Source organism: Anolis carolinensis, chromosome 5, assembly GCF_035594765.1.
Source record: "Anolis carolinensis isolate JA03-04 chromosome 5, rAnoCar3.1.pri, whole genome shotgun sequence".
Lineage (NCBI taxonomy): Eukaryota > Metazoa > Chordata > Lepidosauria > Squamata > Dactyloidae > Anolis > Anolis carolinensis.
Window position 1 is genome coordinate 87,773,863 of NC_085845.1, and position 11,159 is coordinate 87,785,021.

The window sequence follows — 11,159 nt, forward strand, 5'->3', positions numbered from 1 at the left end:
TTATTTATCTCACATTGACATTTATTGATGTTTTGACAGCAAGTTCTAATCTGATTTTCCAAGCATGTGAAAAACTGTTGTACAAATACTCTCTGGGAAATGGAGCATGTTTCCCAAACGATTTTCTAGTCAAATTACATTTTCTTTCCCTCCCTCCAGTCCTTGAAACTCAGCCCAACACCCTGTGGAAGCTCCCAGATCCTTCAAATATTTTTGAATTGGCAGGAATAATTTTGGGGTGACTTTATCCCCAAGGTCCAAGCAAAATTTAACAAAACTTTAGTGTGTTTTCTTCCCTCATTCTTCAACCCCCCCCCCCAAAAAAACCCCCAAAAAACCCCAAAATCTCCTGAACACACAGGAAAATATAGAATAAACTGAAAATCAGCTAAAATGGTAACTGGAAGTGACATTGTGTCACTTTAGATGCACCAAAATTTGCCAGTGGGATCTACAGGGCAAGTACAGGAAAGAAGACTAGCCCACTAACACTTATATTGTTGCCAGCTTCAATCTATGTTATTAAAGAGTTCCATATATTAATTAAGCTACACATGATACATCTTCTCTGACTCCTCACAATTACTCTCAGTTCTAAATCTATATCAGGATTGTTGTTTCTTTCTGTGTTTTTTTTTTAAAGACATTAACTCTTTATCCTTTCCATTGGCTTCCCTTTCATTCTGCATTTGCTTTGCTGTTTGTGCTAATGTAAAATCTGTCAGTACCTAGTAATGAGTTACCTATAATGTTCTGCTGCTTTTCCACAATGCTATAAACATTATTTGAACATTTAAAATGTTGAGTTCCTGACAAAATTTGGTGTGTACATAAGAGAGAAGAAGGAGTGCTCATGCTCTGTTCTGATACAAATTATCCAATTCAGTCTGCTTGCCGAACAAGACTACAGATCAGTGGTTCTCAGCCTCTGGGTCCCCAAGTGTTTTGGCCTACAAATCCCAGCCAGTTTACCAGCTGTTGTGATTTCTGGAAGTTGAAGGCCAAAACATCTGGGGACCCACAGGTTGAGAACCACTGCGACATAGCACCAACTAAGGCAACAAGTAATGTTAGCCATTTTCTTCTCACTAGAAGGAAGTCTTTGTAATACATATGGCCTATTTGCATCTGAGGACTTACTGTTTGCAACATCCTTAAATTGGTAATTTTAAGAAAACAATTTTAAGTAAACAACATTTTCTGCTGAGAAATATTATTTTTCAAACAGAAAACACTGTTTTCTACACAAAACTGCTATTTGTGAATTTTGTGCAGATTGTTTCCAAACTGAAGATTCTCATACATCCAGGATGCTCCTCATTAGTGTTTATTGATATCAAAAACATGTTTTTAATTTTTAAAAATCAAATATTACTTTCTTCAATAATGGTTTGTATGGTTTTGTATTTTTTCTTTAGGCAAACCTGTGTATATTTCATTGCCTCACTTCTTGTATGCAAGTGAAGAAGTTTTTCTTGGTGTTGAAGGCCTGCAGCCAAATCCTAAAGAACATATGACCTATTTGGATGTAGAGCCAGTAAGTAAAGAACCATTGTACAGAGGTTCAAGAAGCCTGGAAGGTGTAGTGTTTTGAGCATTGTATTACAACTCTGGAGACCAGGATTTCAGTCCCTTTTCAGTCATGTCAACTCACTCTGAACAAATATAGCCAACAAAACTGAGATTAACTGGAATTGGAGCTCAGAATAAAATCTTGCTTTACAAGCGCCATTCATCTGATTTATATCTGATTTCCCAACTGTTCCAAGACACTTGGTTAACCCAGATATCAAAACTATACCTAACAGATGTCATTCTTTAACCAAGGAAACTATTTACTATGTGTAGAGAGGGAGATTTCAGCCTTTCTGTTATGTTTGTTCTTGAGGACACTTCTTCACTGTATTGGTAGCTTCTCAATCTACATGGGAACTTGGAGCTTCTTTGGAGTCATGACTAAATCTTTCCTTGAAATTGGACCTCAAGTAACCTCCTTCTCCCCATGGTCAGGATGGACACCCTTTTCTTTGAATGGGTACAATTCAAAGTCAAAATCTAAAACTGGTAGCAAATCATGTGAGAGGACGAAAAATTATTTCCCACTTTTGGTATATAAATCTTTTGAATCCACACATGCCACACTGGTGGGGAAAAATGACACCATGCCAAACTATCTCTGAATATTCTCCACCATTGTTGATAGCTTCAACCAAAATAAAATACAGGGTGTTTGAAAAAGAACTCCATATTCACCATTTAATTTAAATGGTGAATAGGGAGTTCTTTTTCAGACACCCTGTACTTTGAAAATGAGCATTCTGCCAAAAGAGTCACATCAGACAACAAGAAAAGCAAATGTTTAGACAATAAGAAAGATGTGCACCTGCCAATTTTTGTATCCATTCTGAGAAAATACTGGGAATATTTTCCTCCTCTTGCAGAAATAATTCCCTCCAATTTCCTTTCCCACAAAAGTGGTTGAAGTGTTGAGATTTTATTTATTTACCACTCCAATTTCCTATTTGGTGCATATTACAAAATCATACCACAAATATTAGAAAAACATGTTAAATTTTATTTATAAAAGTAGTAGGCAGGTAGTCCCAAGGATCATTGCTCTGTGATTCTGCAGCTCCTCAGTTAGAAGAGAATGCAATAATCTTATTTATGTGGTATTCATACTATGATCTGAAATGCTGCAGTGATGGTAGCTGTATAAAAGTTGTACAAACTATGTAATGGTGTCCTGCATGCACATTGGTTTGGGGAGGAAATGGTTTTGAAGTCAGGACCTCAGTAAATGACACCATGAACCATTTAATTACACACACTGCTCCAAACAATTTTCTCTAAGCATATTTGTTTTCTGTTTTTAAGACAACAGGGTTTACACTACAGTTTGCCAAAAGGTTGCAAGTGAATTTATTGGTGAAACCTTCTGCCAAGATTACGTAAGTGTGGAGTTGCTGGTAATTAATATTAATTTTAAAAAAACACCATATGGCCTCTCAGCCAATCAGGTTGTGAGGTGGAAATCACTTGTGGTTTTTTTTAATGTTGTTTTTAAAAACATTGAAAGTTCATGGATAAGTGAAACGTTATGAAACTTGATAGGCAAAGAGTGGAAAATGCATTCTACCATTGTAGCAAGTGTCACCACAATAACTTTAAAAATGAGAGAGATAGGAGCCCCATTTATAGTATTTTTATTTAAGCCATATGCCTGCTCTAAACTACATTTCCCAGAATGCTGCAGAAGCAAGCCATGGTGTTTAGTCAGTCTATAATAAATAAAATCATGAAATCTGCAAAGAGGGCTAAAGTAAGTAAGTACCGTATATACTTGAGTATAAGCCAACTCGAATATAAGCTGAGGCACCTAATTTTAGCACAAAAACTGGGAAAACTTACTGACTTGAGTATAAGACGAGGGTGGGAAATGCAGCAGCTACGGGTCAATTTCAAAAATAAAAATAGATATTAATAAAATTGCATTATTTGAGGCATCAGTAGGTTAAAAGTTTTTGAATATTTATATAAAACTTAATTTAAGATAATAATAAGTCTTTAATAAGTCTTTAATAAGATAAAACTGTCTAACTCTGAATACCTATATACTCAAGTATAAGCTAACCTGAATCGAAGTCGGCCAGGACCCTCACTCAAATATAAGCCGAGGGGAGCTTTTTCAGCCCTAAAAAAGGACGGAAAAACTAGACTTATACTCGAGTATATACAGTAATAGTATAAACTTGTGCTAAATTGTAGTTATTTGGTTGTGTGTCAATAGGGGAAGCATATTAATTGGATATCAGGAGAGTTTGGATTGTGCCTATCTGCCTAGAAGAAGGGGGGTCAGTCTAGATCAGGCATGGGTAAACTTTGGTCCTCCAGGTGTTTTGGACTTCAACTCCCACAATTCTTAACAGCTGATAGGCTGTTAGGAATTGTGGGAGCTGAATTCCAAAACACCTGTAGGGCCAAAGTTTGCCCATACCTGGTCAAGATGTCCCTTGATGGTGTCTGTATTATGATTTCTGTTCCTGGGTTATAAATGTCATTTCCTATTTGATTCTGTCACGAAAACATATCAAAAGTTTATTACACTGGAAAAACTTTGTATTTGCTCAAGGGACATCATCCTATGCACATTTTGCTTTGTTGAATCTCCACCAATTTAACACAGTTTCTGCCACAAAAATGAAGTTTCTGGGATAGAACAACCACTTTCAAAGTAAAGACCACACAATGAAACAGGAAATAACACTTTCTAACTAGGAACAGGTTTTCTTTATTATTAAAGAAATGTTTTTATAAAAAAATTGAAAATTCCAAAAATCTGTGGATAAGTCAAACGTTCTGAAACTTGGTGAGCTAACAGTGGTAAATGTGCTCTACCACTGTAGCAAGTTTCATCAGGATAGCTCAAAAAATGAGGGAGAAGTTTCCACACTGACAGTAATGTTTTCCTTAATGCACATGCACAACCTCAATTAACGAGGTACTTAAGATTCGGAAGTTTAGTAAATTTTCGACATGTTTACTCCCAAAATTCAGAAAGGACGTTAGAAACGAAGTGCCAGCGCCCCCTACTTCTGAACACAGTTTAGAACCATTTTTGGGGGTTGCACATGCCTAATTCTTTACATTCTCGTACCAACGTTGTTTTCCCCATAATCAGAGTAAGCTATCCTAAACATTGTGGATGAAAGTTTAGGTGGGAAGGTTACATAAATTGACCACATTCAGAGAGGTAGTCACAGATGTTTAATGTAAAGCCATTGTACCACTGCTCAAGAATCTCTATCAGTATGCACCTGACAAGTCTAGGTGACTGGCTGGGCGGGACATGTTAGTGCTTTTCGAAGCACTAACACAAATTAGAATTAGCCCTCTATATCAACAGATTCTGCTTCCATATTTTCAACCACCTATGCTGAAACATCCTTTAAAAAGAAATTTCAAAAGCGAGACTTGATTTACCATTTTATACAATGTCACTGTTCTACTACTCCAATGTGTATAATAGGACTTGAGCATCCATGGATTTGTTTTTCTGGGGCCGGGGTGTGTGTGTGTGTGTAGGGGGGGTGTAGGTGTGTGTGTGTGTGTGTGAGAGAGAGAGAGAGAGAGAGAAAGGGGGAAGCAGTCAAATATATATGGACTTCTGGATTTACAAAGCACAGATTAAAGCCAGTTAAAGGCACCACTGTGTATACTTGCTGTACCATTCTGATCAATTTTCATGTGTTTCTTGCAGCCCTTTACAAAAAATCAAAGAAGCCTATCTCTTTCCTATTCTGTGGCTGAATGAGGTTAGTGTAACCTATTTTCTCTTTATTTATTTTTTACTATTTTAGTATCTTAGGTATTCTAATATTTGGTATAACTACTTTTAGGATTCCATAATTTTGAAAAAAAAATTGCAAATTTAAACCAGAAAAAACCCAGTGAATATTCATAAGGGTACCAGTAGGAGTCACGATGCTGGGTAAAATGGTAGGAAAAAGGAAGAGAGGCCGACCAAGGGCGAGATGGATGGATGGTATCCTTGAAATGACTGACTTGACCTTGAAGGAACTGGGGGCGGCGATGGCCGACAGGGAGCTCTGGCGTGGACTGGTCCATGAGGTCACTAAGAGTCGGAAACGACTATGCGATTGAGCAGCAGCACCAGTAGGAGTAGCAGGGACATTGAAACATCTGAAAACTGAAACAGAAACTTTCCTATCTGATATAATATCCCAAGGGAGAAGCAACCCCTAGACTGTCTTTTCTTTTCTTTTTTTTCCATTCACAATTGGCCTCTTTTGTTTTGGCAGAAGAGGGGCTGAGAGAATAAACATGACCGATCTTCTCCAAGCACAACCTTCCTGGAACAATTATTTGTAATTTTTAACAACAACAACAACAACAACAACAACAACAACTTCTTGTACCCTGCCTCCATCTCCCCAAAGGGACTCGGGGTGGCTTATATGAGAAAACCAATGACAACATAAATAAACATTCAATCCATGAATTTAAAACACAATATAATAACATAGTTATAAAACAACGTAACATAATCAAATTTAAAAACCAAGACATCAATTGCTGCTTATAGAGGATGATTAGTGCAAAAACTCTGAATAAGGTCCACAAAAAGGTAGGGATGAGAACATTGAACTGGCCATATTAAAACATTAGGTAAAGGTAAAGGTTTCCCATGACGTTAAGTCCAGTCATGTCTGACTCTGGGGGTTGGTGCTCATCTCCATTTCTAAGCCGAAGAGCCAGCATTGTCCATAGACACCTCCAAGGTCATGTGGCCGGCATGACTGCATGGAGTGCCGTTACCTTCCCGCCAGAGCAGTACCTATTGATCTACTCACATTTACATGTTTTCAAACTGCTAGGTTGGCTGGAGCTGGAGCTAACAGCGGCCGCTCCCGCCGCTCCCAGGGCTTGAACCTGGGACCTATAATTTACCCTCCATGAGTGTGTCCTTCATACAATTGCAAAATCCGAACTAAATTTTCAGGATCAAAACCTAAACATCTAGCTAATCAGAAAACCACACATGCACATACATTTCAAGGCAGCACTCTCACCCTAAGATTCTACCCCTTCAGGACTGTAGGGCAGTCTCTGAGATCTAGGAATGCTAATCTTCCATCTTGTGATCTTAATCTGTGGCTGTGGAGAAACTCCTGCCCTAGAATATTCTCTTCTCGAAACTCTTCCTTCTGGTGTAGGAGAGTTTCCACAACTTTCTTGTCATGAAGCCAAGGAGAAGACAACGAAACTATTCAGATATTTCTCCTTACCTCTCTAGTCAGCCTCACTCCTAGGAAGCAAAAAGTGTGCAGGAGGACTCCCATTTGGAGTTAAACAGTAGGGAGCTTCTTCACATATTCAGCTTCACAATAGATGTTGGACACAATTTATGCTTGGATCATAGAGAAAGTGTCAATCCCAATGTGGCCATCAGAAGGATGTTTAGCACAGCTAAAAAGCAATAGAATTTGCTCCTAGGAAAGTGAGCAACAGATTGACATCTCAATCAATTAGATTGCATATTTCAAACCTACTAATTATGTCATTAATTAGCTGCTATATAGAACCATAAACCACACCTTGTTCTCATAAATACTCCTTTGGCAACAGTGCACGTAAACTTCAAAAACAATTCAGTCAGGAGTAGTACTTGAGAGCACTCGTGACATTTTTAATTCAATGAATCCTTCCAACTTTCATATTGTTCTGCTGCAGAGTATGGTAATTGTTCCATCACAATTAGCCTAGCTTAGGCATAGACAAATTTCAGCCCTCCAGGGGTTTTGGACTTCAACTCCCATAATTCCTAACAGCCAGTAAGCTGGATGGGATTTCTGGGAGTTGAAGTCCAAAACACCTGGAGGGCTGAAGTTTGCCCATGCCTGGCCTAGCTTCTTACTATTGATTTCTACTGCTTCTTCATCTAAATCACCATTCCATCCACTTAGTTCGGCCAGAAATGCATATAAAAACTTATTTTACATATGTGGTGTGGTAAGGACTATGGCATTGGAAAAAGCGATGTAATGCAGAGCCCAACACCTCCTTGTACTTTCTGTTGCAGACTAAAACATATTTTTTAAGGAAAGGTTTTTAAACAGAAAGTTTTTAAATACAGTAGAGTCTCACTTATCCAACATAAACAGGCCGGCAGAATGTTGGATAAGCGAAAATGTTGGATAATAAGGAGAGATTAAGGAGAAGCCTATTAAACATCAAATTAGGTTATGATTTTACAAATTAAGCACCAAAACATTATGTTATACAACAAATTTGACAGAAAAATTAGTTCAATATGCAGTTATGTTATGTTGTAATTACTGTATTTACAAATTTAGCACCAAAATATCATGATATATTGAAAACATTGACTACAAAAATGTGTTGGATAATCCAGAACGTTGGATAAGCGGATGTTGGATAAGTGAGACTCTACTGTAATAGGACAGGGAGTGCTGTTTGGTTTTCAAAAATTGTTTTTAGCAGCTTTCCATTTGTTTGTTTTAATGATATTTTAATAGAATTCTTTTTAAAATTGTGCCCTGTTTAATTTTCTTTTTTCAACCTTTTATATGTTTTTATTTGTATAACTTTTTAAGTTGTGAGCTACTTTGAGACTCAATTCTGAGAAAAAGCATGGTACAAATGATGATGATGATGATGATAATAATAATAATAATAATAATAATAATAATAATAATAATAATACAGTAGAGTCTCACTTATCCAAAATAAACGGGCCGGCAGAATGTTGGATAAGCGAATATGTTGGATAATATGGAGGGATTAAGGAAAAGCCTATTAAACATCAAATTAGGTTATGATTTTACAAATTAAGCACCAAAACATCATGTTATACAACAAATTTGACAGAAAAAGTAGTTCAATACGCAGTAATGCTATGTAGTAATTACTGTATTTACGAATTTAGCACCAAAATATCACGATGTATTAAAAACATTGACTACAAAAATGGCTTGGATAATCCAGAAGCTTGAATAAGTGAGTGTTGGAAAATTGAGATTCTACTGTAATAATATCCAAATGTAAATTCTTCTTTTTCATATTGTGTAGCTATATCAAAGAATCTTAATGAAAAACTATACATAATGTTGTTCTTGGACTTTCTTTCTCTCTTCTTATTCCAGACAGCTGTTATTGATGACAAGAAGGCTGAGTTTTTTCGATCAAAAGTGACAAATAAAATCAGATTGCTATACCTGGTGGAAGCAGTGCTGATTGTTGTTGGTGCTGTCATGTTCCTTGGATTCATGGCTGCCTATTTAATATGCAGAGTACAGAAATCAAAATAGGTAATCAGTTTCTTCAAAAGCACTTTTAATGATTGTGCAGTCTTCTTTTAATTTATGTGGATGCTTTTGCAATTGTTTCACCTATCTGGACAGTTACTATTTCACATACAATGAAGCACAGTCCAATACATTCACTGTCGTTATGAGTGCAAGCCCCCACATAAGATGGAAAACCCCACTTTTTAAACCTGACGGACTACTTCTCTATGAATTTTTGGGTCCACCAACATATAATCACACTGGAGAACCTAGAAATTCCTATAAATAACATTTTAATAAAATCCACATACAAAATCAGGAAAAGATAAACCTACAAATATGGAAGGCCAACTATAAATTCTATCCAATGAGTCTGTATCATAATGAATACTGAATGTCATCTTTCCTTCCAACCAGCAAGCCCAGTGATGACATTGCCTCACAACAGGAAACAGCCATTTCAGATCTTTAGATATATATCACACACAAATGAATAATTGCTGGTTGTCACTGCTCAGTGGCAATGACAACCTTGTGAGATGGATCCAGTTGACTTGCCAAACCTACCGAACAACCTTAGAACTAGAATTGGAAATGCATTTCCTACATGCTCTATGTTGACATCTTTTGTTTTTGTTTTCCCACTTACAATCCTATTTGTTAAAGATAACGCCAAGAGAATTGTGCTCCAGGATGAGTGATTCTCTTAAGGAACAAGGTGTACTTTGCTTTCATCAAAGTCTAAAAATAAAAGTAGGAGTGCAGATTCAAATCAGAAAATTTTGCATTCATGGAAAAAGGTACATCCCATAGCATGATCATGCAAGAAATGTGGATGCTGCAACAGATTGCACAAGCAAATACTCGGGAATTTATAGCAACAAATCAAGATTTATAGCCAAGCCTGATGCCCATATTATCCTATTGTTATTGCTTCCAAAAAGCTTAATATGTTTATTCATTGCTATATTTATACATCAGGGCTAGTCATCTCCCATTATAATGTCTGCAAAAAGCAGTCGGGTTAACTTAGTTGCAATCATTTGTGCACTGGTGCCTTTCTAAACAGAGTATTCTAATATGCACTGCATTTCTTTGTTTATGGTTTTTCACTTTCTTGGAAATCCTGTGTCTCTAATCCAAGCAAATGTGAAAGACTGTATTAGTATACAAGTTTTTTGCTCCAATGTAATCTACAATCCAGATAATTTTCATCTGACTAACCAGTCATTTCTGCTTTCTCTTCTCAAGCAAGGAAGAGTCATGAAGACACCTTCTTGATGACATTCCAAACAAAATTACTGGACTATACTTTATAAAATCAAATAACCTGAGGAAGAATATCTATCTTGGCAAAGCAAGTGAAGGGTGGGCCTCTTGCCCGTTGAAAGCCCATGACTGTAACAAGGAGACATTCCAACACCATTGGAAAGACTAGAATGAAATTGGAACTTCTGAGGGCACCTGACCCTCCTAGTCATGGAAGGTTTTTGTCCTATGGAGTTCTGGATCAGGAAATCAAGCCTGTGTTGCCATTTATGCAACCTACTGCTGCCTGTGCACTATTTCAACCCCTCCTCAAGAATTCAAATATGGGATCAGAGGACATTGGCCTGAACTGTTTAATGAACCCCATGTTTTAGGCCAACCAACAGCTTGGTTTGGAAACTTATGTGCAATCCTTTTTCTCCATCCAGCCGATTGAGGGAAAGAAACCTCTGAAATGAAGCTGTTGTTGCTATCTTCCAGAGATGTGAAATAAAAAAATATATATTATAAAGACTAACACTTGTAATGTCAGTAAAAGACTTATCACATGACTCCTTAGTATATGTGTGTTTGTGCCCATACCACAACAAGGGTGCACAAATACATGTTATGCTTAACATAATGGGCAGCAAAAGTCACCAGAATGTTTTCTTCAAGTATGAACTTATATCATGATTATAAATTGGGTAATAGCTGAGGTTCCACTTAGCAATAATGACACAAACTCCATGTAGTGTTGATAGATTTTATTGGTTACAGTTTTATTATTTATTTATTTACAGTATTTATATTCCGCCCTTCTCACCCCGAAGGGGACTCAGGGCGGATCACATTGCACACATATAAGGCAAACATTCAATGCCATAACATAGAACAGAGACAGAGACAGACGAAGGCACGGGCTGGCCTCGAACTCATGACCTCTTGGTCAGAGTGATTTGTTGCAGCTGGCTGCTATCCAGCTTGTGCCACAGCCCAGCCTGTGCCACAGCCCAGCCTGTAGAGGTTTAGCTCCAGCATAGGTCTAGCATCAGTTGACCTGCCTGCCAACTGGTAGGA

General features: G+C 37.3%; 1 protein-coding gene across 8 annotated transcripts in view; it reads left to right on the forward strand.

The window, feature by feature from the left end:
* The window catches only part of cd36 (CD36 molecule (CD36 blood group)), a 122,902-nt gene extending 112,251 nt beyond the window's left edge, over nucleotides 1–10,651 (forward strand). For 7 of the 8 annotated variants that reach the window (XM_008111515.3, XM_008111513.3, XM_008111512.3 and 4 more), the window contains 5 exons: nucleotides 1,419–1,537; nucleotides 2,878–2,951; nucleotides 5,261–5,315; nucleotides 8,688–8,852; nucleotides 10,083–10,651. In XM_008111515.3, coding sequence (XP_008109722.1) covers nucleotides 1,419–1,537; nucleotides 2,878–2,951; nucleotides 5,261–5,315; nucleotides 8,688–8,852 — 413 coding nt within the window. In that variant the 3' untranslated portion in view covers nucleotides 10,083–10,651. The remainder of the gene's footprint in view (nucleotides 1–1,418; nucleotides 1,538–2,877; nucleotides 2,952–5,260; nucleotides 5,316–8,687; nucleotides 8,853–10,082) is intronic. The other variant, XM_062981733.1, reaches the window with a different exon arrangement.
* Nucleotides 10,652–11,159: the final 508 nt, after the last annotated feature.